This window comes from Amphibalanus amphitrite, unplaced genomic scaffold, assembly GCF_019059575.1.
Source record: "Amphibalanus amphitrite isolate SeventyFive unplaced genomic scaffold, NRLGWU_Aamphi_draft 000091F_arrow, whole genome shotgun sequence".
Lineage (NCBI taxonomy): Eukaryota > Metazoa > Arthropoda > Thecostraca > Balanomorpha > Balanidae > Amphibalanus > Amphibalanus amphitrite.
Genome location: NW_024881587.1, coordinates 458,638 through 482,930, shown reverse-complemented (window position 1 = coordinate 482,930; position 24,293 = coordinate 458,638). Strand labels below are relative to the sequence as shown.

General features: G+C 52.8%; 1 protein-coding gene and 2 long non-coding RNA genes across 5 annotated transcripts in view; 1 reads left to right on the top strand and 2 right to left on the bottom strand.

Annotated features, from left to right (window-relative positions):
• Nucleotides 1–2,219: 2,219 nt before the first annotated feature.
• Nucleotides 2,220–5,502, bottom strand: LOC122380099. Its single transcript, XR_006256282.1, has 5 exons — nucleotides 4,463–5,502; nucleotides 3,474–3,601; nucleotides 3,214–3,321; nucleotides 2,563–2,680; nucleotides 2,220–2,273 (listed from the first exon to the last, which is right to left on the bottom strand). It is a non-coding gene; the product is annotated as an uncharacterized LOC122380099 (long non-coding RNA).
• A 3,539-nt stretch (nucleotides 5,503–9,041) lies between these two features.
• Nucleotides 9,042–14,102, top strand: LOC122380098. 2 transcript variants are annotated; one of them, XR_006256280.1, is made up of 3 exons: nucleotides 9,042–9,460; nucleotides 9,754–9,865; nucleotides 14,030–14,102. It is a non-coding gene; the product is annotated as an uncharacterized LOC122380098 (long non-coding RNA). The 2 variants fall into 2 exon arrangements; XR_006256281.1 differs by having other exon boundaries at nucleotides 9,325–9,470.
• Nucleotides 14,103–14,487: 385 nt separating this feature from the next.
• LOC122380093 overlaps nucleotides 14,488–24,293 on the bottom strand; it is a 17,365-nt gene continuing 7,559 nt past the window's right edge. Inside the window, exons 5-9 of one of the 2 annotated variants that reach the window (XR_006256278.1) lie at nucleotides 23,109–24,209; nucleotides 19,842–19,966; nucleotides 19,463–19,549; nucleotides 18,924–19,092; nucleotides 14,488–15,343 (exon numbers count right to left, since the gene is read on the bottom strand). Coding sequence is in view for 1 of the 2 variants with exons in the window: in XM_043362913.1 (XP_043218848.1) it covers nucleotides 14,998–15,343; nucleotides 18,924–19,100; nucleotides 19,463–19,549; nucleotides 19,842–19,966; nucleotides 23,109–24,209 (1,836 nt within the window). In the remaining variant the exon portion in view is untranslated. Of the gene's footprint in view, nucleotides 15,344–18,923; nucleotides 19,101–19,462; nucleotides 19,550–19,841; nucleotides 19,967–23,108; nucleotides 24,210–24,293 lie in introns of both variants that reach the window. The other variant, XM_043362913.1, reaches the window with a different exon arrangement.

Genomic DNA, 24,293 nt, shown 5'->3' with positions numbered 1-24,293 from the left:
AAGGCACTATTCCAGGCCCATTTTTGATTTTTTTTGCGATATTAGGTAAAAACAGAAGCTTCTTATCCTAGGAAAAATAAAATGGGAAATCTTTCAAAGGTGGCACACTACCTTTAAAACAAATGCGGCTACACTGTAAAAAAATGATAGCACGTTTTGTGTTATATGGCCAAAAACGACTCGGTACAGCCGTATCTCATAACACGCCACCGTGTTTTCTCATACACGGTAAATCCGTGCCACATAACTCGGTATGAGTTTTGACTTTCCAAAAAGTGGTGTTCCGTAACTCGATAAAGACGTGTTACCGAGTTCGATAACTCGCCAACATGTTTATAGCGTATCGAATAACGTGTAAAATAGCTCGCATTAAAGATGTTAAGTGTTCAATAACACCACTGGTGTTTCTGGGCTCGGATAATTATTGGCTACATAAACTTATTTGTGTTAACATATCCGGAAATTAGATGTTAGTAAACTCGCCATAAACGTGTAACGTACGTGAAAAATACATCATTAATGTATTTGAACAAGTAACGTGAAAAAGTAACACAAACGTAACCGTACCGTACGTCACAAATGGTACGTCACGAACGTACCGAGCCACAAACGTACCGTACCACAAACGTCACAAACGTAAATTCAGCATCAAAGTACCTACGTACAACAAACGTAACCGTACCGTACGTACGTTTGTGCCGTACCACAAACGTACCGTACCACAAACGTCGCAAACGTAAATTCAGCATCAAAGTACCTACGTACAACAAACGTAACCGTACCGTACGTACGTTTGTGCCGTACCACAAACGTACCGTACCACAAACGTTACAAACGTAAATTCAGCATCAAAGTACCTACGTACAACAAACGTAACCTTAGCCGTCATAACTCCCACCGTAGCCGCCATGGCTGTGGCCGTAGCCTCCATAACCGTGCGAGTGGCCGCCGTAACCGCCCCCGTAGCCGTGTCCATAGCCGCCCCCGTATCTGACGTAGCCGTGGCCTCCGTAGCTCGGGTAAGATCAAGACCTCAGGAACACAATTATTCGCAAGAATCAAAGGGAGATAATGTTAGGGAAACCCGTTAGAAACACGGAAGACAAAGTAAGTAATTAAGTAATCGAACAGGGTGCTGAGCGCCCGCTGGGCTACATTTATATCGTATATTCAGTAGAACGAAGCTGAGAAGACAAGCTGTAAAAGGAATGTTAGTATAATACAACTCGCGTAACAATTCAACACGCCTGGGAGGCCTGAATAGTGCCTCATGAAATACTCGATATCTCCAGTCAGTTTTCTTCACCCATAACAGCATGCATGATAACCCTGTTACCAGTGCGAATACATGTTTCTCGTAGATCTTATCTGATATTGCGGTACTTGACAGAGTTCATGAGTATGTGTCCAATAGTCAGGGCACGAGTGCAGGCATCACATGTGGGTGGCTCTGTGAAATGTAAAGAAATGGGTGCGTTTTATGTGTCCTGTTCCAAGTCACGTTCGTTCGGCACGACGATATCCATCCCCCCACCGTCGGTTTAATCCTTGTGAAAAATATGTCGACAGACTGATATCAAACGGTTTGCAATGTATTCAACAACCGGGGGTATTCACGGCGATTCCACGGAAAAGGACGCTGTATGTTCATCTTCATTCTGTGCAAGAAAACCATTCATCGGGCCGACCCCGCTTTACAGCTCGGGGAGGCCCGATCTTACTCAATTCTGACAAAATACGAAAAAAACTAACACTTAACACTTGCCAAGTTCCAGTAAGTGCCGAAATGCAAAAGAACAAAGAAAGGTCACTCAAAGAAAGGTGCGTCACATACGTAGCAGCTGCGTCCATTGTTCCAGAAAGAGCTTCAGCGCGATGCTCGGCAGTTGGAACACTGCGTTCTCTAATCATCACGGTGTCCCACAAACACACCGACACTTTACACACATCCCTTTAAGTTGTGAGGAGGTCCACCACGGGGCGCAACATTTTTGGCACTGTGTTGCCCTCTTTATATCCAAACACTTTCTCAACTAGAAAGTTGCCAAGGTTCCTTGCAGCTCCCGTGCACTTCTGGTTGAACACCAAGATGATAGCTCCCCAAAAAAGAAGCGACGTTGCCGGGGTGTTAGAGCCGTCTATTTTGAAGAGCTCCTCCCCCTCCACCCTCACTACCCCATCCACGATAGAAGGGGCCTCAGGCTCTCCGCATCCCTCCATGACAGTCTCCAGGTCACATCGGAACAGCCTGGCGAGAGCCTCCGCGGCCCGATCTGTAATCACAAACACGATTCCACTTACTCAGACCCTGGTCAACTCACTCAACCTAGACCAACTCCGACCCCAACTACGACCGCATTAATCGATCATAGCATCACGACCTACATACACTAGCTAGTACCCAGATGCACACAGATGTCCGCCGGTTGAAAAAAGAACGGAACGGCAAACAGAGTGGAAAAAAGTAAAGCATAACTCAGGATAGATTCAGATGTTATTAAGTACGGCACCTTTACCCTGAGCAAACAACAAACTCCCATTCCAGAATAAGCATACTCGTACCTTCAGAACATCCAGTGAGGTCAGCTGCTTTCTTCAGGATCTTGTTGTAGCGATGTCGCACCTCCGCCATTCGGACGCCCACAGGGACACCGGCCATTCTGTCTACCTCGTTCCACACCTGGAAAATGAAAGTCACATAAGTTTATCCATAAACACTTTTCGCGTAGCAAAGAACACCAGGACCATACATTGCAACTGAGAAAACTGCCAATATGGCACGCGTTAAGAACAATTTACGAAGAAATGCTGCCATTACTGGACTCAACCAGCGCCGGGCGGGAAGCTTTTTTTTTTCTTCAAAATTTGACGCCATGCTTCAATATAACCATGTCCAAAGTTGACTAAAAGAGGTCATGCTTCACTATAGCCTCATGCTACACTAGCCTCCGTAGCCTCCGACCGAGTGGCTGAGACGCCGGTGTCCGCATGGGCGACGGCGACGCACGCCAGCAGAACAGCAGCAGCAACAGCTTACCTTTCCTCGGCTTTCAGGGCATGAAGCCTGTCGGCGCAGCGGTTTTTCATTGGCTTGCTGGGTTTTTGAAAAACCTCTTAATATAGGGAACACGGCAGCCCACGTGAGCAGAACGACACTCAGGGGTGTGCCTTCTTCGAAGGCGAACACCTTCACCCCTTCCACCCACACACTACCGTCCCGAATGAAGGGCGAGCGTGGCGTTCTGAAGTCGTCGACGATCACGTCGCTGTAGTTGACTAGCAGATACTCCATCATGGCTTCGATCTTGACCGTGTCCGTGTCTGAAAGATAAAATAAATATTGTTTTGACATGTCCTCATATATAACTCTTTAACCCTCGCCATACCTATTGGTTTGTTACACCTTCCCCATACCATCCAAACACACATACTAATGGTGATGAATTATAAATCGACGGCATTACAGTAATTACCTTGACATCCTGTCAGCACCTGGGCGGCGTCCAACAGGACACGGAGCCTAGCAACAGGACACGGATTCCTTCAGCTTCGATGTCGGAGCTTCGACGGCACCCTCCATGCGGCTCATCTCGAGCCAGATCTGAAGTAAAAAAAGTTAAGTTAGTTTGCTGCCACATAGAAAGCAAATGTGACTCACATACAATGCTTTAGATAGTCCGTTATTATAATTAAATGGATCAAGTGGATTAAATGGATTACATCACGAAGCCGCTTCCCCAAGTGTCATGGAAACGGCGCTAAACGGAAGTAGACGGTAAGTAGTCGGCGCGCCCTAAAGCCCCAATTAACAAACAAACAAACGGCGCTAAACGGTTCGTCGGAAGGGGTCGGAGGGGTCAAGACTAGTGAGCGGAGGGGGTTGTGCCCGGTAGAAAACACGTCGTTCGAACTAAATTCTGTCATAGAGCTAGAATGGCGCGATCGGGTGGTGGGATCGGGGTCAGCACAACATGGTATGTTTAGTGCGGGTGCTGATCCCGATAAAAAATCATGCCGGGGAAGACGTGTGGCGAGGGAGCGAACTATAGGAGATTAACCAGAGCCGAGAGGGGGGTTTTCGCAGATGGCGACATTAAATTTGGCACCCATTAGGCCCTTATGACATAGACTAATTTGTCGCGCTATCAGTTCGGCGCTCGTTCGATTACGCTTGTCCCTCCCCCTCCACTTCCAGTGTCTGGTGTCTCCCTCTGCTCCCTGCTCTCTGTCTCTCGTGATCACTCTGGAGATGGTGGTGGGGGGGGGGGGGGGGAGAGAATTTCGGCCTCCTTGGTATTTTGGCTCCTGGAAGATGTAGAAAAACGAAAGTTGGGGGTAGGTAGGGTAGTATATGAACTCTTCAAGGTGATTCATAGAAAACGGCAACAATGTACATACATCGTACATTGTTGCCGTTTTCTACCTCAATCGGAGGTAGAAAACGGCAACAATGGGGGCATACCTCTTCAGGATCTTTCAGAGCAGGTAGAGATCCAGCAGCCGTTTCACGGTTGTTCCCAGCCTGACGACGTGATTGCGTCGGTCGCTGAAGGTGACTGCCATCAGTGCAGTGCGCTGCTGTTTGTCAATCGCCTCGGATCGGAGCCGGTTGCGTTGCATCTGCACGTCATGTTGAAGTGGCGACAGTACATAGTCTGCAAAGAAAAAAATCGTAATTACAGTGCAATTATTGTTTGATATTAGTGCAAGATACAATGAGACCAGGGCCAGAACGGTTGTGAACTGAACTGAATGAGCTGAAATGAAAGAACTGAACGGAGGCACTTACATGCCGTGATCTGAACTGAACTGAATAAACTGTCAGTCAAGGTGAGACGCAGGAAAACTGAACTGAATGAACTATATATTCAGTCATTTTGAACTGAACTGAATGTCACACCGAACTTCTGAAAACAAGTAGCATTTTCGGGGATAGCAATCAAACAAATTGAAAGACAATTGGACCAGATTTTATCAGGGTCATAAGTAATATTTTTCATGATTTTACTGGTATTTTTCGACGCTGAACTAAATTAAAAGTGAACTTCGAACCGATATATTCACTTCTAGCTACTGGGAACGATGGTCGAAGCCGATCCTGTCAGTGCCCACCCGACGTCGGTCTTCACTGCTACTGGTTGATTCGGGCGTCCCACACGCGGCTCTCTTTGCAGGATCGCCTCCAAGACGTTCGCTCTGATAAGCAGTTCCACTTGCCCACCGTCGTACTGTGGGAATTCCAGTCCTTGAAGATGTTCACATCCTTTGAGCTGGCTTCTCGCTACCACAGTCGCAGTCACGTTGAGAGCTGGAACGGACCACACTTCAGGGATTTGGATGTCACTCTTCCTTCCATCAGAGTCCAGTGCGCTTATGGTCAGTGAGACGCACTGCGAGGGCCTCTGGACGCCACTTTCTTCCACGTTCTGAATTCGGAGTTGGCGACGGTGTCCGGCGATCCGGCATCCGGGTCGTGCAGAACGACTTTATGGCAGAAGGATGTTCGCGCCCCGGTATCGAGCAGCGCAAGAACCTCTTTTGAACCTCTGGTGCCAGGGACTTGGACCCGAACTACCTGGAGCAGTGTTTCCGTCCCTTCGCTCAGTGTAACAAATTAAAATGTTCGCCGTGGAATCTTCTTGATAAAAAGAGTTCAGTTCGGCACCTCACTGTATTTCTTGACTCGACACAGACGAGAGATAGAGAGATAGAGACAGTCTAGGAGAGTGACCGAGAGCAAGAGAGACTGAGTCACATAGCGAGTGACTGAGCGCGAATCGTCGGTGGGCTGCCGAGACTCGGCAGAGACTGACCACGACTAATACCGACCAAGACTGAGACCGTGACTGCGACTGACTACCCGGCGGCGGCCGGCGCAGTCGACGACTCCGAGTAGGGGTCGCCTCGGTCGCACAAGCTCTGACATATGGCCTACAGCGGCTGACAATGTTACACTCAGCGAAGCCGCCACAAACGGTACGCTGCCACTGCCTTATTCCTTCCGAGGTTTGTTGATTTCCGCTTGTCTTTTGTTGCCATGAAGCAGCGGATGATGCTTGAACTTGCGATCTGCCGGAGACGTGACGCCTGTCGCGAATGCCGACTTTCTTGCCGTCCCACCGTCCCTGGACTTGGCTGCTCCTGTCCTGCCGTTCGTCACAAACTGGCTACCAGAGTGGCTAAGGACATCAACTTCCGTCTTCAGCCATGAGCTGAACGTCTCCGGGGTAGGTCGCACTGGTCGGAGTCTATTCACTTCTCGGCCCCACTTTCGACCGAGCTCGGCTGGTAGCTTCTCCACCGCTCTTCTCAGGTTTTCGCCGCTCGCTAGGCCACTTAAGTAGCCCAGATTACGAAGAACTGTCACCGTGTTGTGGACGACTGAGTAGAATTGCTCCATGGCTGGGAGATCCATGAGAGATGGCGGGGTGCAGGTGAAGATCTTTCGCAGATGGGCCTGCATGTCTTCTTCTCTGCTCCTGGTAGAGTTCCCCGTTGAAGAGCATGCCGTTGCTTGCTTGGGCAGCTGGTCTTTCCAACGCGTTCTGAAGGTGTACCATGCGCTCGGAGTCTGACAACGACGGCTGATTGTGCACTAAAGCTTTAAACAGCCCAGTCCAGCGTGGCCACTCTTGAGCGCTTCCTAGGAACGTCGGCAGGGCCAGACGTGGGATGCTCTTCACAAACGCCGATTGTTGATGGAAAACAGGCTGTTGCCCAGAGAGCACATCTGTCATCCAGTTAGCTGGATGTTGTTCGTTCTTGCTCGGCATTCTGGCGTTGTTTGCGGCTATCTGCTCCTCAGATGGCCTTTTTTTGCGCTCTTCAAGCGGCGGTGGTCTACGCTGAGGCAGATCGACCGTTACTAGACCCACTGCCACATTGCACTCCCTGGGGACCAGAGCGACGTTCTCGCCGTCGAAATCGTGCCGTCTCTCCCACTCGAGGTCGCTCTCAGCCGCTTTGCAGAGACTGCTTTCGCAAGCGCTCGTACAACCTCTTCCTCCATAGGCTTCTTCTTCATCATGTCGTCTTGCACCTTCAGCATGTCCTCTTGCTCCTTCAGCGTGTCCTCTTGCTTCTTCTTCTGCCTTTCTTGTTCCTTTCTTGCCCTGAGGTGCTTCAGCTCGAGGGCTTTCATTTCCGCAGTTATTTCAGCCTCTCTTGATACCGTTCAGGCCTTTGAGCATTTTGAAGCCCGGGATCCACTGACCTTACTTCCGTCTCACCGTGAAGCGAGCGACATCGGCTTCCCCTCTGTCTCGGACGCTGAGCAGCCTGCGGACTTCAACTTGATGGCCTCTTTAATCGCCTTGATTGCTGAGGCGTGCCGTGCCGTCAACCGGGCGGCATACTCCTCTGCCTCAGCTCTAGCTCACACACTTCCTACACCTTCTCCACATACCTAATCACCGTTTGTCTCCAGGAAGCATTCCAGCGCCGTGTTCAGTCAGGGTCTCAAGCCGCTTTCTAAGTTGTTCTTCGTTTGCACTTGGGGCGAACTGTACCTCAACCTTGTTACAGGTACGAGGCACGGCCGCCTTGTGACCATGCTGCAGTTTCAGGACCTTCAGCTCATCGGCGGCTCTTCCTCCCTTCATTCCGCCGTCGACCCTGTTCTGCGGCACCTTCTGTTCTGTGGATCTTCCATCAGCCTTCATTCACTTGGAGATCGCATCGCAGGGGGCGCATTGGTACCACTTGACGAACACTGGCGCGGGCTGCTACTGCGGGCTGTTCCCCTGGACCTCTTCCTCTGACTTCTCACTTCTGGCCGGGATGATCCGGCCCGGAGGACCAGAAAATGTTGCAGACGCTCTTCAACTTGGCTCAGTGCATGACTGTATAGCTGTGTGTGTGCTGACGTCTTGCATCATTTAATGTGGCGAACGGGGCCGGGTGTTCATTAATGAATGGAACAAAGTAGGCAGGCACCAGAAAGATATGTTTTCATCTCACGTTATCAAATCACTCAATGCATTTTTAGGAGGTTATATCATTTATGATGACATCATCGCGATCACCGCTTGCCACTTGTGTCTCCTACAGAAGGTGCTCAAAGTAACCACCTCGCCCCGCCACCCACGGCTCAGCCCGGCGCCGTGTGTGCCGTGCCATCTTCCTTAGCTGCTCCTCACTTATGCTTCTGGCGAAGTCCTCCACGACCTTTTTCAGTTCTTTGATTGTTTCCGGCTCCGATTCCACCACGCGATCCAAAGCTTGGGGCCAGAACGAGAAATCCAGGCCGGACAGGTCGGGACTGTATGCGGTCCAGTGCAGATGGGCATAAGTTTATTTTTAGGTGGTTGTTTTTCTGAAGGTGGTTACATGAGTCGGTAATGCGCTCTTATTTCGCATTAGCGGTGAATCCGTTCCTAATACGTGTTTGCTTTGCTCATGGAACCCTGGTCCCTGTCACACCGACCCGAATCTGGGTCGGGTGATCTACCAGCCGCGGATGTAAAGAAGCAAGCTTTCTCAACGTCTGGTGGAGCAAACTGAGGGGCAACAAACTATAGTTCGTTTTTTTTTTTCAAAAGGACGCTGGCTCCAAGTTCCTGATCGAAGCTCTCACGTGAGTTTTGGCAGCTTCAGCGTCTGGCCAAGAATTTCTTACCGAAAAAATATTCGATTTCAAATTGTGCACGGTAAGTACCCGGAAATTGTGTCTTGAAAAATCAGCATACTATGATGACGTCACTGGTGGCAGCAGGCACCCAATGTCCGTACGATGGGACACAGTTTCGACGAATTTGGGGGAAACTTCGTTTTTCACTGTTGCCGAGGTTGTAATCGAGTAAGCGGTTTCGTCCATGATAGTTATACGTTACATTGCAATACAAGTTCGCCAGCATGACGTCACCACTGTTCTCATATTTGGTTCCAAAATGCACGTATGGAAATTATTGGGAATTCTTCACATGTTAAAATAAGGCGACGTTCGAGTTTCTCAGGTTAAGTTTTTGCTCGTTTTGCTCGCTAAAACGCGTGCTTTTACGAAAAACGTGCTTAGAGCCAGAGTCCTTTTGAAAAAAAAAAAACGAACTAAAATACAAAAGCATGGGATGGGTGGGGTACCATTTCTGTTTTTTTCGTTTTTTTTTGTAATATTCATCGTGCCAGGGCTGTGACGAAAAATAAGTGGCCTAAATCCGATGAGAAAGCACGAATTTGGGATACCCTAGGTTTGACCCCTCTAGTCGGTGCCCCCCATTGTCTCCAAGCGTTCCGCCGCCTATGATGACCGGGTCACCTCTGCATAACGGCTGGCCGCTGGAGGAGCGTGCTGCCGCCCCGACGGCGACCTCCTTGGTCCAGGGTGAGACGGTGAGTACCAGATGGCCGTTCAGACGTTGGCTGCAGGGAAAGAATGACGTGTAGGATTGAATGTTGAAGGGTTCAGTGAGACGGTATAATACATGTTGGAGAGTGATGTTCTGATAACTGACAATGGCTTAAGGTGAGCACAAGTGCGTATTTTTGTGGTAGGTGCAAGCAATATATTTATTACGTTGATTTGGGATAGCTCAGTCGTGTGATACTCCGAATGAATTAGAACGTTAGCGCGGCTGAAAGGCTCGAGAAATAACTAAAGTGTCTGAGCATGCGACAATCCTTTTCCCTGACGTGGCCGAGGGTGTAGTGAAGAGGGGACATCTTACATGGTCCATCTGTTTCTTGTGTACATCGCCTCTGGGTTGTGGGTTTGTGTGCTAGCATTTCACTGCTGTTACATTAGCTCTTATTTTCCAGGTTTAGTGGAAAGCGTCGCCACGGCATCATCACCATGACCAGCGCGGCATCGGCGACGGGAAGTTTTTCGCCACAGCATCAGCAAATGGATTGTGTCACACATTCGAAAGTGGTGGGTGAATTGCAAGCTGGCTCGCCACGTCATTGACTCATTGAGGCTGGCTTGGCCCAGGGTCTGCCCTGGGCCCCCTCTTGTTTACCGTGTTTGCAAATGACATGTCACTGTTCGCTGCGGGTGCAAGTGTCGTGCAGTACGCTGACGACACCCAGGTGATTGTCTCTGGCAAAAAGAACGAACTTTCGGCTGTTAATCATAGCATGGAAAACTCATTGACTGCTTTGGATCAGTGGTTCTGCGCAAACGCCCTTAAAGTAAACGCACAGCTCATCACTCTCGGAACAGGTCAACATTTGCGCGGGCCTTCCAGACATCAAAATTGCCTTCCGCAACACTGACCTCGTACCTTGCCGCGAGGTAAAAAATCTTGGCGTTATTTTCGACCAGAAATTATCATGGGACAGTCACGTGGGTGTCGTCGGCAGGCGATGCAGCGGTACTCTTGTCGCGCTGTCACATGTCCGTCACGTCCTGCCTGTCGGTGTCATCAAGACACTTGTAGCCGCCTTGGTTCTCTCGCAGGTCACATACTGCCTTTCCGTCTACGGCAACGGCACTAAGAAAAACATTGACAGAATTCAAAAGGTACTGAACTTTGCTGCACGAGTCATTTTTGGTAAGAGAAAATTTGATCATGTTAGTGACCTGCGCGGGAAACTTGGCTGGCTGCCCGCTCAGCACATGGCCGACCACCGTACACTGTGTCTGGCGCACAAGGTGATTGCTGGTGGCGAGCCCGAGTCACTGGCGGCTGCATTCGTGTGCAACGGTGACCGGCGGTCCCGGCGCACGAGGCAGGACGGGCAGCTCTACGTGCCGAGGTCCAACACCGAGACCGGCAAGAGACGCTTTTGCTCGAGGGCACCTGCCCTCTACAACCAGCTGTCGAGTGACCTGACACCGCTTAGCCAGCAGCGTTTTTCACGTACCGTGAAAAGACGCCTGCTGGATCTCCACCGAACGTGACCGTTCCGACAGCCGTGGCCGCCACAGCACAGGGGTAGCCCTGTGTACCGTGTAGGAGTGCGTGTGTGTGTGTGTGTGTGTTTTTTTTTTTTATCCATGACAGCGACCATGTTTGACTCGGAGCTTAATAGCCACACTTTGAGTGGACCGCTCTACGATGGCAAATACAAATACAAATTGACTCATACATTAGACATACACCAGTGCATCTGGTTGGCGATGTCATTTTGTAATTCCTCAAAGTAATTGCGAAATGCGCTTACCGCCGCGAAGTTAGCTGTTCAGTTTCAGAGAATCGATCTTGGCGATTCGCTTTTATTGTAAAGACTCAGTATCTGGGTGGCGGGTAGCTAAGCCAAAGTCGAAAGTATATTGTACCTTCTGTGTAAGTGGTAAGTGACTATAGTTCGTTTTTTCTAAGTTCGACCCTCACTGTAAACGTCTTTTTGAACACGTCTTTTTGCACGAGAATTGCTGGCTGAATTACTGAGAAAACTGGTTGGTGCACATTGATTTCACAGACGATCAAATTCATCAAAATTATTTCTACCTGATATGTATTTTCCCAGACTTGCAGCTCGTATTTGCCTATGCTTACAAAACCACAGGGATAGACGACTTGCCAGGAATGATAACAGACCTTATCAGTAAATTGCAGGGGGTCTAACATGACGGTATATTATCGGCGTTTAAAGGGACCCTCCCACCTTCAAAAAAGTTAATGAATTGGCATGAAAGTGATGTCGCTCGGTTCAGAAAGAGCAAAAACGAATATCTACCAAATTTCATCAAAAAATATTCACCGGTTTGAAGATATTAGACTTTTACTTTTGTTTACTTTTTGGGATCTCCGCTGTTCCTAGCGACTTTATTTGAAAGTGCGGCATTTGTTGCGCGCAAAGCAGCATATACCATTGCGTGCTACAAAACGTTTTAGTCAAACATTTAAAAATCGTTAGATATCTGCGATGACGTCACACATTCAGAGGGGTATTCCTATGCATTAGCCCCTCTGAATCAAAATGCTGCAATTTTGAAATTCAATATTTCCGATTTAAGGCATTTCTCGATGTTGTGAGTGCCGAAACCGGTAATTGTGAGCCAGGGACCCCATTTTGGCTATCTCAACTCAAATCTAATGTTAAGGTGGGAGGGTCCCTTTAAAAGTTATTAGGCAATTATTATTCACCAGTATAACGCCTTTTGGGGCGACTAACGGAGCGAGCGAGAGGGTGGGCCTTGCACGTGCGAAATTTCGAGGGGGTACCTCAACTGACTTGTGCACGGCACCCTACTAACCGGTCTCTAGCGATGTGCCAAATTTGAGCATAATCGGTCCAGCCGTTCTCGAGATCTGGAAGCGGCACCCTGCACGTGCGCACGTGCAAAATGGGTCTTAACCCGCGCCCTGCTGGGGGTCCTGGATTTCCACGCCCTGCTGGGGGGGGGGGTGTTTGAACACCCCCCCTTGTAACTCGGCTCCTGGGCCACGTAGCGATACGCGGAAGGCGGCGTTCGAAAGAGCGTAAAAAATAATGACGAAATCACTTCGGTCAATTTTTTGGTCAGGTCAAAGGTCAGGTCACCAGAGGTCATTGAAGGCAAAATTTCGCCGATTTCCAGGTCGAATGTCGAAAATTTCCAAGAAGCCAACGCATAACTCGGGAACCAATAGAGCTACAGCGCCGCGGAAAAGCGCATTCGATAGCCCTATTAACGCCCTTTCTGAGTAATTCTCTCAGCTTTGACCTAACGTCAACGGTTTTGCCTGCAGGGGGCAAAAACTGCAAAAATAGCCGATTTTTTTTAAAACAGTTTTTCTGCAATAACTTTTGACCCAAGCCTTGTACGAGCTTACTTTTACCGGCATCGTGTTCCTCTCGTCAAGACGCATCTAATGAACTATAACTTGACCTTGAAAGGTCAACTTGAAAATTTGACCTCAGGTCAAGGTCATGACCTGACCGGAAAGGGTCATGTTGCATATCAGTCGATCCGTATCGTCGAGCTGAACACATCTAAGGCGTTTTCATCGCTCTAGCATGCCTCTATCAAAAGTTATTTGCGAAAAACTGTTAGATACCATTCGTGACCTAAGATGACCTCAGGGCATAAACAAGGGTCACGGACACCATTTTTAAGTTCAGTGTGTCTAAACCACTTGTAATTCGGTGTTTGGGAGTGTTTATAATGTCTTTCTTCCAAAAGAGGCGCATTTCAATTTTCTCCCATTGACTTATAATGGGGAGGTCGCAAAATTGACCTGACCTTAGGTGATCGATATCAAAATTCTGAGATATACATTTTGTACATGCTATTGCTCTTAGCAATCGCTGAAAGTTTCAAAGCGATCGGTCACTCGGTGTAGCTATGACAGACTTTGAAAGTTTTTATGAGGTGAGGTCACTTCAAGTGACCTGGTGACCTGACCTTGAATGACCTTGGTCTGAAATTTTCACAACATGTGTAGAATTGATGTATGATAAGGTGTACCAAAAACGGCGGCGCTCCGCGCCGCCGTTTTTGAGATATTCGCGGAAAACGACAAGGGGGGGTGTTCAAACACCCCCCCAGCAGGGCGCGGGTTAAGTGACTTGTGCACGGCACCCTACTAACTGGTCCCTAACCATGTACCAAATTTGAGCGCAATCGGTCCAGCCGTTCTCGAAATCTGGAAACGACCCCTGCACGTGCGCACGTGCAGCAGCACCCCAACTCTGGCACATGGATATGCATTGCCTAGTGGGTGCCTACCTACATGCCAACTTTCAGCGCAATCGGCCCAGTAGTTACGAGATATTGCAACAATTACAAAAGTGACACCTCTTCGTTTTGCACGTGGCACGTGCATAAGGGGTCACCCACATGCATCGGGAATCGTCCAATGCTTGGTAGAAGGAATGAAGCTACCCTACAAAAATTACCGCATGTAAATCGGTCAAGTGGTTGCTGAGATATAAGCGTCGCAGAATCGTGACCACGGCCGGCCGGCTGCTCATACTCAGAAATTTCCGTATTCTACGTAAGACTCCGCTCGCTTCGCTCGCTCCGTAATTACTCCAATATAATGTGCGCTAACCAGTTTTCTCAGCAATTCAGCTAGCAATTCTCGTGCTGTGTTCAAAGAGACGATTACAGTGAGGGTCGAACTTAAAAAAAAACGAACTATAGCACGTTTCATCTATGTTTCAGGCTCATAATGTCAGAAGAGACCATGAGCGCACCAATATCACGGACAAACGACGGGAGAAAAATGGGTGCTTGGGTGCTCCTCCCGGCAACTGCCTGCGCTTCTGAGATGAAGCTGAGCTGGTGCACCTTTCAGTTTTTTTTTTTTGGTGTTGTAGACATGTGGCGATAGAGGCAGTCCTGTCCTTCCCCCCCCCCCCCCCGCCGTCCCTGCCCGAAAACATTGCTATCGGTGGGCGAAGAAAGCGTGGTGATAGGACGTTGGATAGTAATTCAGAGATCCCGGTGTCCCTAACGTTCATAGTGCAAATGTGCAGTACAGTGTCTATTTCTGTAATGCTGTAATACAATACGTGGTACGCATTCCTGAGTGTTTCAGTGTAACTTGCTGCGTTCATGGCGATCTTCAAACGTTGTTTTGCCTCGATCCACACAACCACGCAGACAAATTCACAAGCATAGATTGTTCTATACTTTATACACTATTCAGATTCAGACACATGTGCGTAACCGGCATGAAGTTCTTCATAAACAGTGCGCTACCTAAGCACAAGTTTAACACCAATAACATGCAAAACATGTCAATGAAAAGCTACACTGATGAGTGAGTTGACAAATCTCTTGGTCTTATTGACCCGATCGACTTGCCTCGATCTGCCTGTTGAAGTTGGGCATATCATGGCTAATAGAAACAGTGATATGGTAATAACGGAAATGGTATGGGCTGTCAATAGGTCGCACAGCGAAAACATGCATGCGCACGAATATGACGCCTAAGAGGGTCAGCAAAACGCGATATAACAGTATATGGTGTTGATACAGGTGTAAGACGCTTATTTACATTAAAGTTGTCGTCTGTCGGGCTGTTCCGTTCCATTTTAGCGAGCTGTGCTCCTGTCTGTGTTATGGTATGCTGATTCTGGCGCCCGCGGTGCGGCCGCCCGGTCGCCGGCTGTGGTACGCGGGCCGTCTCACGCGTTCAGCGGCTCCACGCCCAGATCTACCGGCGTGCTGACGTCCGGCGGAGCGGCCTCGGTGACGGGCGGCTCGGCGGCGGTCGGCGCTGGACCGCTCGTCGTGCCGACACCCAGCTGCCCGGACGGCCCGGCCGGGTCGGCCGGCGGCGGCGACGGCGGCGCGGTGCCGCCCGACCCGTCCGCCAGCGCCGGCTCCCTGACGTACGACATGGCGCGCACCTTCATCTCGGACGACTTCAGCGAGTAGTCGCCCTTCCACAGCTCCCAGATGATGCCGTGGTAGTGGTCGTTGTCACGCGGCCGCGTGTGGTACTCGCCGTTCAAGTTGGACTCGAAACAGCTGCCAGCGAAAGCAGGTAAGTGCTGAGTTATTGTTTCCCTCGTTGCGATATTAGAACTTCGCTGGTTGCCTGGTGGAGCTTCGCATTTACTTCAATATCAATATTACCATTTATAATTATCCGATAAATGAAGATTAAATTATTAATTATAAGTTATATTATTATTGTTGTCCTGGAAAAGTATTACCCAGTGGAGATGCCTTTACAATGCACAATGTGCAATGTTATTCCGTGGCTAGCGCCAACGCAGAAAGCTCAGGGGCGGTCGCAGACTTGGAGTTTGGGGGGGGCCAACTTGTCAAAGGGGCCCCTGCGCTGACCCGGGGGGCCCGGTGCTAGCTTAAAGGGGCCCACGGACGTAGTGCACGGGTGCAGAAATCCAGGCCATGGCCGGTGAAGCGGGGGGGGGGGGGGTAGTGAGCGGCACCCGAGAGGAGGCTCATTGCGAAATGCGAGCTTTGAGGGTGTACCATGTCGAAAAGGTACCGATAAGTGCATTTTGAAACATTGATATTGTCAATAATTCACGCAACTGTGAATGGACTACCGCAAAAGTAAAGGCGGCGCGGCTAACTTTGCCATTTTCTAAGATCATCGTGCTAAAACTTTTGACAGTTACCGGGGTTACATGAGCAAGTAAATGCGTATCAGGAACGGATTTTCCATATTCGCTCACCATTGTAGTCCGTTTGTAATGCGTATTAACTCTGCTCATGTAACCCCGAGCTATGGGTCATCGGTATCTGTTCACTGTTCAATCACATGTGTTCCGTTTCATCTTTTTTCTTTTTTTTTTTACTTGAGCACAAATGCAAGTTTTGAAGGCCATTACAGTAGCCAATACTTCGGAAGATGGATAGTGGGCCAAATATCCTAAATTTGTCGTGCTGCATGGAAAGTAGTGTTGCTGAGAAAAGGGGGTTTTGTTCCAGATTACTGTGGATGCAGAATACATTGTCTGCACCCACTGCAGAATTATTGTTGGTGCAACTGCGCCCACTGCACCCATGGTTCCTACACTTATGGGCCCATCGATAGCGCTTCGGCGATACCTATCGCCTAGAGGCTGCAATGGGGCCCTTAGAGTACGGTGTCAGACCCACCAGAGGCCGGCGTTGGACCCAAGGGCCAGCGAAGGGCCTCAAAGGCCCCAGGTAGGGCCCCAGAGGCTGATGTGGGCCTTCAGAGGCAAGTGCGTGACGCCCAAAGGTAAGGCTTGAGCCCCCCCCCCCCCCAGAGAACATAATAGGGCCATCAAAGGCCGGTGTGGGACATTTAGAGGCTGGTTTGGGCCCATAGGGGCCAGTTTAGGGCCATCAGAGACCAGTACAGGGCCTGCAAAGGGCAGTTTGAGACCATCAGAGACCGAATTGGGCACTCAAAGGCTAATGTGGGTCCTTACAGGCCAGCATGGAGCCCTCAGAGGTTACCGTGGGACTCTAAAAGACCGACATGGGCCGGCGTTGGATCCCAGAGGCCAATAGAGGGCCGTCAAAGGCCAAGATGGGCCCTCAGAGACCGATGCGGGCCCTTAGAGGCCGGCATCGGGTCTTCAGAATCCAGTGTGGGGGCCCTCAGAGGCTAATGTGAGCCCTTACAGGCCAGCATGGGGCCCTCGAAGGTCAGAATAGGACCCTAAAAGACCGGCATGGGCCGGTGTTGGACCCCAGAGGCCAGCGGAGGGTCCTCAAAGGCCAAGATGGGCCCTCAGACGCCGATGCGGGCCCTGAGCGGCCGGCATCGGGTCTTCAGAAGCCCGTGCGGGCCCTCAGAGACTAAGGTGGGTCCTTACAGGCCAGCACGGGCCCTCAGAGGTCAGTGTGGGGCCCTAAAAGACCGGCATGGGCCGGCGTTGGACCCCAGAGGCCAACAGAAGGCCCTCAAAGTCCAAGATGGGCCCTCATAAGCCGATGCTGACCCTTAGAGGCCGGCACCGGGTCTAATGAATCCAGGGGGGCCTCAAAGGCTAATGTGAGCCCTTACAGGCCAGCATGGGCCCTCAAAGGTCAGAATGGGACCCTAAAAGACTGGCATTGGCCGGTGTTGGACCCCAGAGGCCAGCAGAGGGCCCTCAAAAGCCAAGATGGGCCCTCAGAGGATGATGCGGGCCCTTAGATGCCGGCATCGGGTCTTCAGAATACAGTGCGGGGCCCACAAAGGCTAATGTGTGTCTTTACAGACCAGCATGGGGCCCTCAGAGGTCAGTGTGGGGCCCTAAAAGACCAGCATGGGCCGGCGTTGAACCCCAGAGGCCAGCGGAGGGCCCTCAAAGGCCAAAATGGGCCCTCAGACGCTGATGCGGGCCCTGAGCGGCCGGCATTGGGTCTTCAGAATCCAGTGCGGGGGCCCTCAGAGGCTAATGTGGGTCCTTACAGGCCAGCATGGGGCCCTCAGAGGTCAGTGTGGGGCCCTAAAAGGCCGGCATGGGCCGGCGTTGGACACCAGAGACCAGCGGCGGAGGGCCCTCAAAGGCCAAGATGGGCCCCCAGAGGCCGATGCGGGCTCTTAGAGGCCGGCATCGGGTCTTCAGAATCCAGTGCGGGGGCCCTCAGAGGCTAATGTGGGTCCTTACAGGCCAGCCAGCATGGGGCCCTCAGAGGTCAGTGTGGGGCCCTAAAAGGCCGGCATGGGCCGGCGTTGGACACCAGAGACCAGCGGAGGGCCCTCAAAGGCCAAGATGGGCCCCCAGAGGCCGATGCGGGTTCTTAGAGGCCGGCATCGGGTCTTCAGAATCCAGTGCGGGGCCCTCAGAGACACTTAAAGTCTAGTCTTGGGACTCGAGAGACAGAAATGAGGCCACCAGAGGCCGGTGTGAGGCTCTCAGACGCCGGTTGGGCCCTTGAGGCCGGTTTAGGGGCCCTTAAAGGCCAGTGGAGGGCCCTCAGAGGTCAATGTGGGTCCTCAGCGGTCAATGTGGACGCTTGACCGCCACTGAAGGGCCCTCAGAGGTCAGTGTAGGACCCTCAAAGACTGGTATGGGAGCTGTTAATAGCTGGCGTGGGTTTCTCGAGCCTCGTGACAATCGAATACGGGCCAGGGCCCCATACGGCCATGGGGGCCCATCGGTTGTTTGGGGGGGGCCAAATGATATGATGGCCCCCCCTGATTTGGCTTTGGGGGGGGCCATGGCCCTGATGGCCCCCCCCTGCGACCGCCACTGAGAAAGCTACCAATACATATATGGCGTTAGCAGTGCACGCCTGTAGGTATGCTGTGCCGCACGGCACACGGTGGCTGTGGACTGTCTAGTCTCCCGCTCGTGACATTGAAGCACGCGGCAGGCAGCCAATTGGCGTGTGTTGGAGCATGCTGAACGTTTCGGGGAGCGATTTACAATGTGGCCCTGTCGACGCCGCATTTTTTATTACCGTGCACGCTAATTGCTCAATAATAAATATATGATAAAAGCGTTAGTGGCCACCATGCACCCCAGCTTTCCGGTTCGGTGTGGCTCATGGTCATTAACGATAGGTGTCAGATCGTTGTTGGGAGTGCAATGGGGACTATTCGGGCCTGTATCCCCTCTACAGGAACTTCTCACAACTGCTTCCGAGTTCCGGGATATGGAGGCGTATGTACCTGTTGAACCACCAGCCGCCTCCGTAAGCGTTGGCGCAGGGACAGCAGGGCGGCGCCTTGTCGTTGGTCACGTCCCACGTGGAGAACTTGCTCAGGTTGTGTGACGTCAGTGAGTCAGACGCGTTCCCATGGTAACCAGCCACCTCCAGGTAATAGCCGTCGTCCTCGCCTGAAACTCTGAGTAATGACAATGTCCAGGCCTCTACACTCCGAACATTAGTCATAAGAAAAACACACACAAAAGGTTAAAAAGAAGGAACATGATATGTGCTCTTTGTCAAGCACCCCTACCGAAAACAAGGTGCTCGCATATTAATTTTTACTCGCACATTTCACAGCGAAAACAAAATGAATCATTGCACGTCTAGTAACCTGAGTATCCTAGTCGATTATAAATGTATTATGCATTGGTTCCGTTGAAATGTTTATTCACCTTTTCATTGCGTAGGTATATCGTGAACCATCTGGCATAACTGCTTCCGAAATGTATTTACCTTACCCACGGTACCTACCTACAATTTGTAAAATGCACGACTTACTTAAACTTGGTGTAAATGGCGTAGGCGGTGTTTCCGTCAAAGTCTTCGAGATCTACTCGAAGAGTCACATCCTGGTCGTGCGTTAGCCTGAGGACGAACAACATCAAATGAGATGTGCCGAGCTTGCAAGTGTAACATGCTCGACGCTCGCAGTTCGTGCTGAAGCTCAAACGGATAAATCACCCTGAATCCCCGTGAAACGATTCTTCAAAATAGAGAAACAATATGCGGCCTTGATAAAAGGGATGTTCGGCAATCGGCATGTTATTGTAGGTACCGAATGACGGATATCTGTAAATTGTTCAGCCTATTTACGAAGCCTACTTCAGTGCCTAGTTGCCAGCCAATCCAAGATTGCTGAGAAAATATTAATCCTTACTTGTGGATGTTTTCGTTTCCGAACCAAAACTCCTTGTCCAGGTCTCCGAAGCCGTGTTTGTAGGCATTCCATGTTTGACTGAAGTTTAGCTTTGGCGTTCCAAAATCATTTCGTCGCTGAATTACCTGTTAGGTAGGAGATTCGGTGTTAGCGCGCATGCACTGACATGCATGTCAGTGCACCTAAGATAAAGGCGAGAAGTTTTGGGGCGGTCGCAGACTTGGCGTTTGGGGCCGGCTCAACTTGGCAAAGGGGCCCCCGCGTTGACCCGGGGGGCCCGGTGCTAGCTTAAAGGGGCCCATGGGCGTAGGAGCGGCTGAAACATTGGGGGTGAATGGGGCCAGGAATCTAGCCAAGGCCGGTGAAGCGGGGGGGGGGGGGTAGGGAGCGGCACCCGAGCGGGGCTCATTGCGAACTTTGAGAGTGTACCATGTCGAACAGGTATCGATAAGTGCATTTTGAAGCACTGATAATGTCAATAATTCACGCAACTGTGAATTAGCTGCCGTAAAAAGTAAAAGCGGCTAATTTAGCCATTTTCGAAGACATCCCGCCAAAACTTTTGACATTGGGTCATCAGTAGGTATGTGTTCAATCACATGTGTTTCGTTTTGTCTTCTTTTTTTTTACTTAAGCACAACTGTGAGTAACTGGTAGGTACGTAATTTAAGTCAAACCCCAAGAGGCCGGCGTTGGACCCAAGGGTCAGCGAAGGGCCTCAAAGGCCCAGATGGGGCCCCAGAGGCTGATGTGGGCCCTCAGAGGCAAGTGCGTGACGCCCAAAGGAGTCTTGGGCCCCCAGAGAACATAATAGGGCCATCAGTGGCCGGTGTAGAGACCTCATGGGGGCCTATAGAGGCCAGTTTGGGGCCCCTCAGAGGCTAGTGTGGGGCCTCAGACGTCGGTGTGAGGCCCTTAAAGACCGGCGTGGGTCCTCAGAAGTCGGCATCGATCCTTCAGAAGCCAGTACGGGGCCTTCAGAGGCACATCAGGGTCAGTCTTGGGTCCCAGAAACGGAAATGGGACCACCATCGGTGTGGGACCTTAGTGGGCCATGTGTGACCTTTAGACACCGGTTTGGGTCCTTGGAGGCCAGTTTAGGGCCCTCAGAGATCAGTACAGGGCCTGTAAAGGGCAGTTTGAGACCATCAGAGACCGACTTGGGCCCTGAAAGGCTAATGTAGGTCCTTACAGGCCAGCATGGGGCCCTCAGAGGTCAGCGTGGAGCCCTAAAAGATCGGCATGGGCCGGCGCTGGACCCCAGAGGCAAGCAGAGGGTACACAAAGGCCAAGATGGGCCCTCAGAGGCCGATGCGGACCCTTAGCGACCGGCATCGGGTCTTCAGAAGCCAGTGTGGGGCCCTCAGAGGCACCTAAAGGTTAGTCTTGGGATCCCAGAGACAGAAATGAGGCCACCAGATGCCGGTGTGAGACCCTCAGACGCCGGTTGGGGCGCCTTGAGGCCGGTTTAGTGGGCCTTAAAGACCATTGGAGGGCCCTCAGAGGTCGATGTGGGCTCTCAGCAGTCAATGTGGGCGCTTGACCACCACTGAAGGGCCCTCAGAGATCAGTGTAGGACGCTCAAAGGTCGGTGTGGGAACTATTCAATAAGTATTCATAGCTGGGCGTGGGTTTCTTGAGCCTTGTGACAATCGAATAAGGGCCAGGGCCCCATGCGCTCATGGGGGCCCATCGGTTGTTTGGGGGGGGGGCAAATGATGTGATGGCTCCCCTTATTTGCCTTGGGGGGCATGGCCCTGAAAAGCCCCCCCCCCCTCCCTGCGACCGCCACTGGAAAAGTTGCAAACCTTGCGAGAAATACCATCGAAGTGACAATATCAAACCGACTTTCAAATTTAGCAGCCCTTTCTAGGTCGGGGGACTGATGAATCCAACCGCAACGATGCACGGCACTTTCAAGAGATCCAATCTAATCCAAACCATCAACGTGAGTAAGTACAGTCTCTCTTGAAAGTGCCGTGCATCGTTGCGGTTGGATTCATCAGTCCCCCCGACCGAGAAAGGGCTGCTAAATTTGAAAGTCACTGAACCAATTGACGTGGGGAATGGATGAAGGCGACACTTGGTTTGGTGACTTAAATTTAGCAGCCCTTCCTCGGTCGAGCTTGATGAATCCACCGCAACGCTACGCGGTACATTCAAGAGTGACTGTTTATTTCAGCCGAACGTCCCCCTCCCCACACCCGTCCCACTGACCGCCCCCTCCCCACATCCGTCCCACTGACCGTCCCCCTCCCCACATCCGTCCCACTGACCGTCCCCCTCCCCACATCCGTCCCACTGACCGTCCCCTCCCCACATCCGTCCCACTGACCATCCCCCTCCCCACATCCGTCCCACTGACCATCCCCCTCCCCACATCCGTCCCACTGACCGTCCCCCTCCCCACATCCGTCCCACTGACCGTCCCCATTCCCACACCCGCTCCACTGACCTCCCCCTCCCCACATCCGTCCCACTGACCGTCCCCCTCCCACATCCGTCCCACTGACCGTCCCCATTCCCACACCCGCCCCAATGACCGTCCCCCTCCCCACACCCGTCCCACTGACCGTCCCCCTTCCCACATCCGTCCCACTGACCGTCCCCCTGCCCACATCCGTCCCACTGACCGTCCCCCTCCCCACATCCGTCCCACTGGCCGTCCCCCTCCCCACATCCGTCCCACTGACCGTCCCCCTCCCCACATCCGTCCCACTGACCGTCCCCCTCCCCACATCCGTCCCACTGACCGTCCCCCTCCCCACATCCGTCCCACTGACCGTCCCCCCTCCCCACATCCGTCCCACTGACCGTCCCCCTCCCCACATCCGTCCCACTGACCGTCCCCCTCCCCACATCCGTCCCACTGACCGTCCCCTCCCCACATCCGTCCCACTGACCGTCCCCCTCCCCACATCCGTCCCACTGACCGTCCACCCTCCGCCGTCCGTGTCCATGTCGCAGTAGCGCTCCATGAAGTCGAGGCCGACCGGCGGGCCGAACGCGTCGGCCTCGACTTCATGACCGTCCCCCTCCCCACATCCGTCCCACTGACCGTCCCCTCCCCACATCCGTCCCACTGACCGTCCCCCTCCCCACATCCGTCCCACTGACCGTCCCCCTCCCCACACCCGTCCCACTGACCGTCCCCCTTCCCACATCCGTCCCACTGACCGTCCCCCTTCCCACATCCGTCCCACTGACCGTCCCCCTCCCCACATCCGTCCCACTGGCCGTCCCCCTCCCCACATCCGTCCCACTGACCGTCCACCCTCCGTCGTCCGTGTCCATGTCGCAGTAGCGCTCCATGAAGTCGAGGCCGACCGGCGGGCCGAACGCGTCGCCGAACCGGTAGCGCACGTCGCTCTCCATGCCGAGCTCTGCCAGGTCCTCGCAGCCGCGCAGGCCGGGCAGGCCGGGCCCGGGCGGCGGCGGCTGCTGGGTGGGCGCCGCGCCCGCGCCGGCCGCCTGGTGACCGCCGGCCGCCGCCGTGCCGGTCGCCGCCTCCGCGCCGGCCGCCGGCTTGGCCAGCAGGTCGAGCGCGGCGAACAGCCGGTCCATGGTGGTGACGGCCGTGCTGTTGACCGCCTCGGTGAGTGCCTGCAGCGCCTGGGACGAGTTGGTCGCCGCCTGCCGGCCGTGGTCGTGCAGCTCAGCCAGCAGCCGGCTGATGTTGGCCTGCCGCTGCTCGGTGCGCTCCCGGTGCTGCCCCAGGCCCGCCGCCAGCGCCGCCGTCGTGTCGGAGACGTTGCGGAACGCCTCGACCGTCTCGGAGCCGGCCTGCCGGATGGTCTTGAGACGCGCCACGACGTCCTCCTGGTGGCGCTGCAGCGAGAGGTCGCTCTTGTCCTGCTTGGAGCCCTGTCGGAACAGGACGTCCTCGAGCCGGTCCAGCTTCACTTCCATGGTGGAGGTGCGGTAGTCGAGCACGTCCTCCATCCGACCCACGGCCTCGCGCACCGACTCGAACTGGTCAAAGTTGAGCTCCATCTGAGTCCACTGTTTGAGCAGTTTGTCGCAGCTCGGTGCGTCGGAGCTGTCCACGCCGGCCGCGGCGGCGGCGGCGCTGGTGGGCGGCGGACGTCCCGGCGGCGGGCGGCGGCGGCCGCGCGGCTCGCCGTGCACCCGCGGCCGCGCCTGGCGCAACACGCTCTCGGTGGAGTTTCGGCGGCGGGCGGCGTGCACCTCGGGCGGCCGGCGCTCCGTCACTACGGCGGCGATCCTGTCCAGCTTCACCTCGATGGCGTTGAGCATGTTGTTGCTGCTGATGGCCTCCTCCAGCTCGTCCTGGATGTCCCGGTACTGGATGTCGGCGCCGGGGCCCGCCGACACCACGCCCGGCTCCGACTCCACAGAGTTGACCACCTGCGGCCGCGCACCGTCAGAGATCAGGGGATATAGCACGGGCCGCAACGGGAATCCGCCAATTGTGTGTACCCAGGGGCGCGG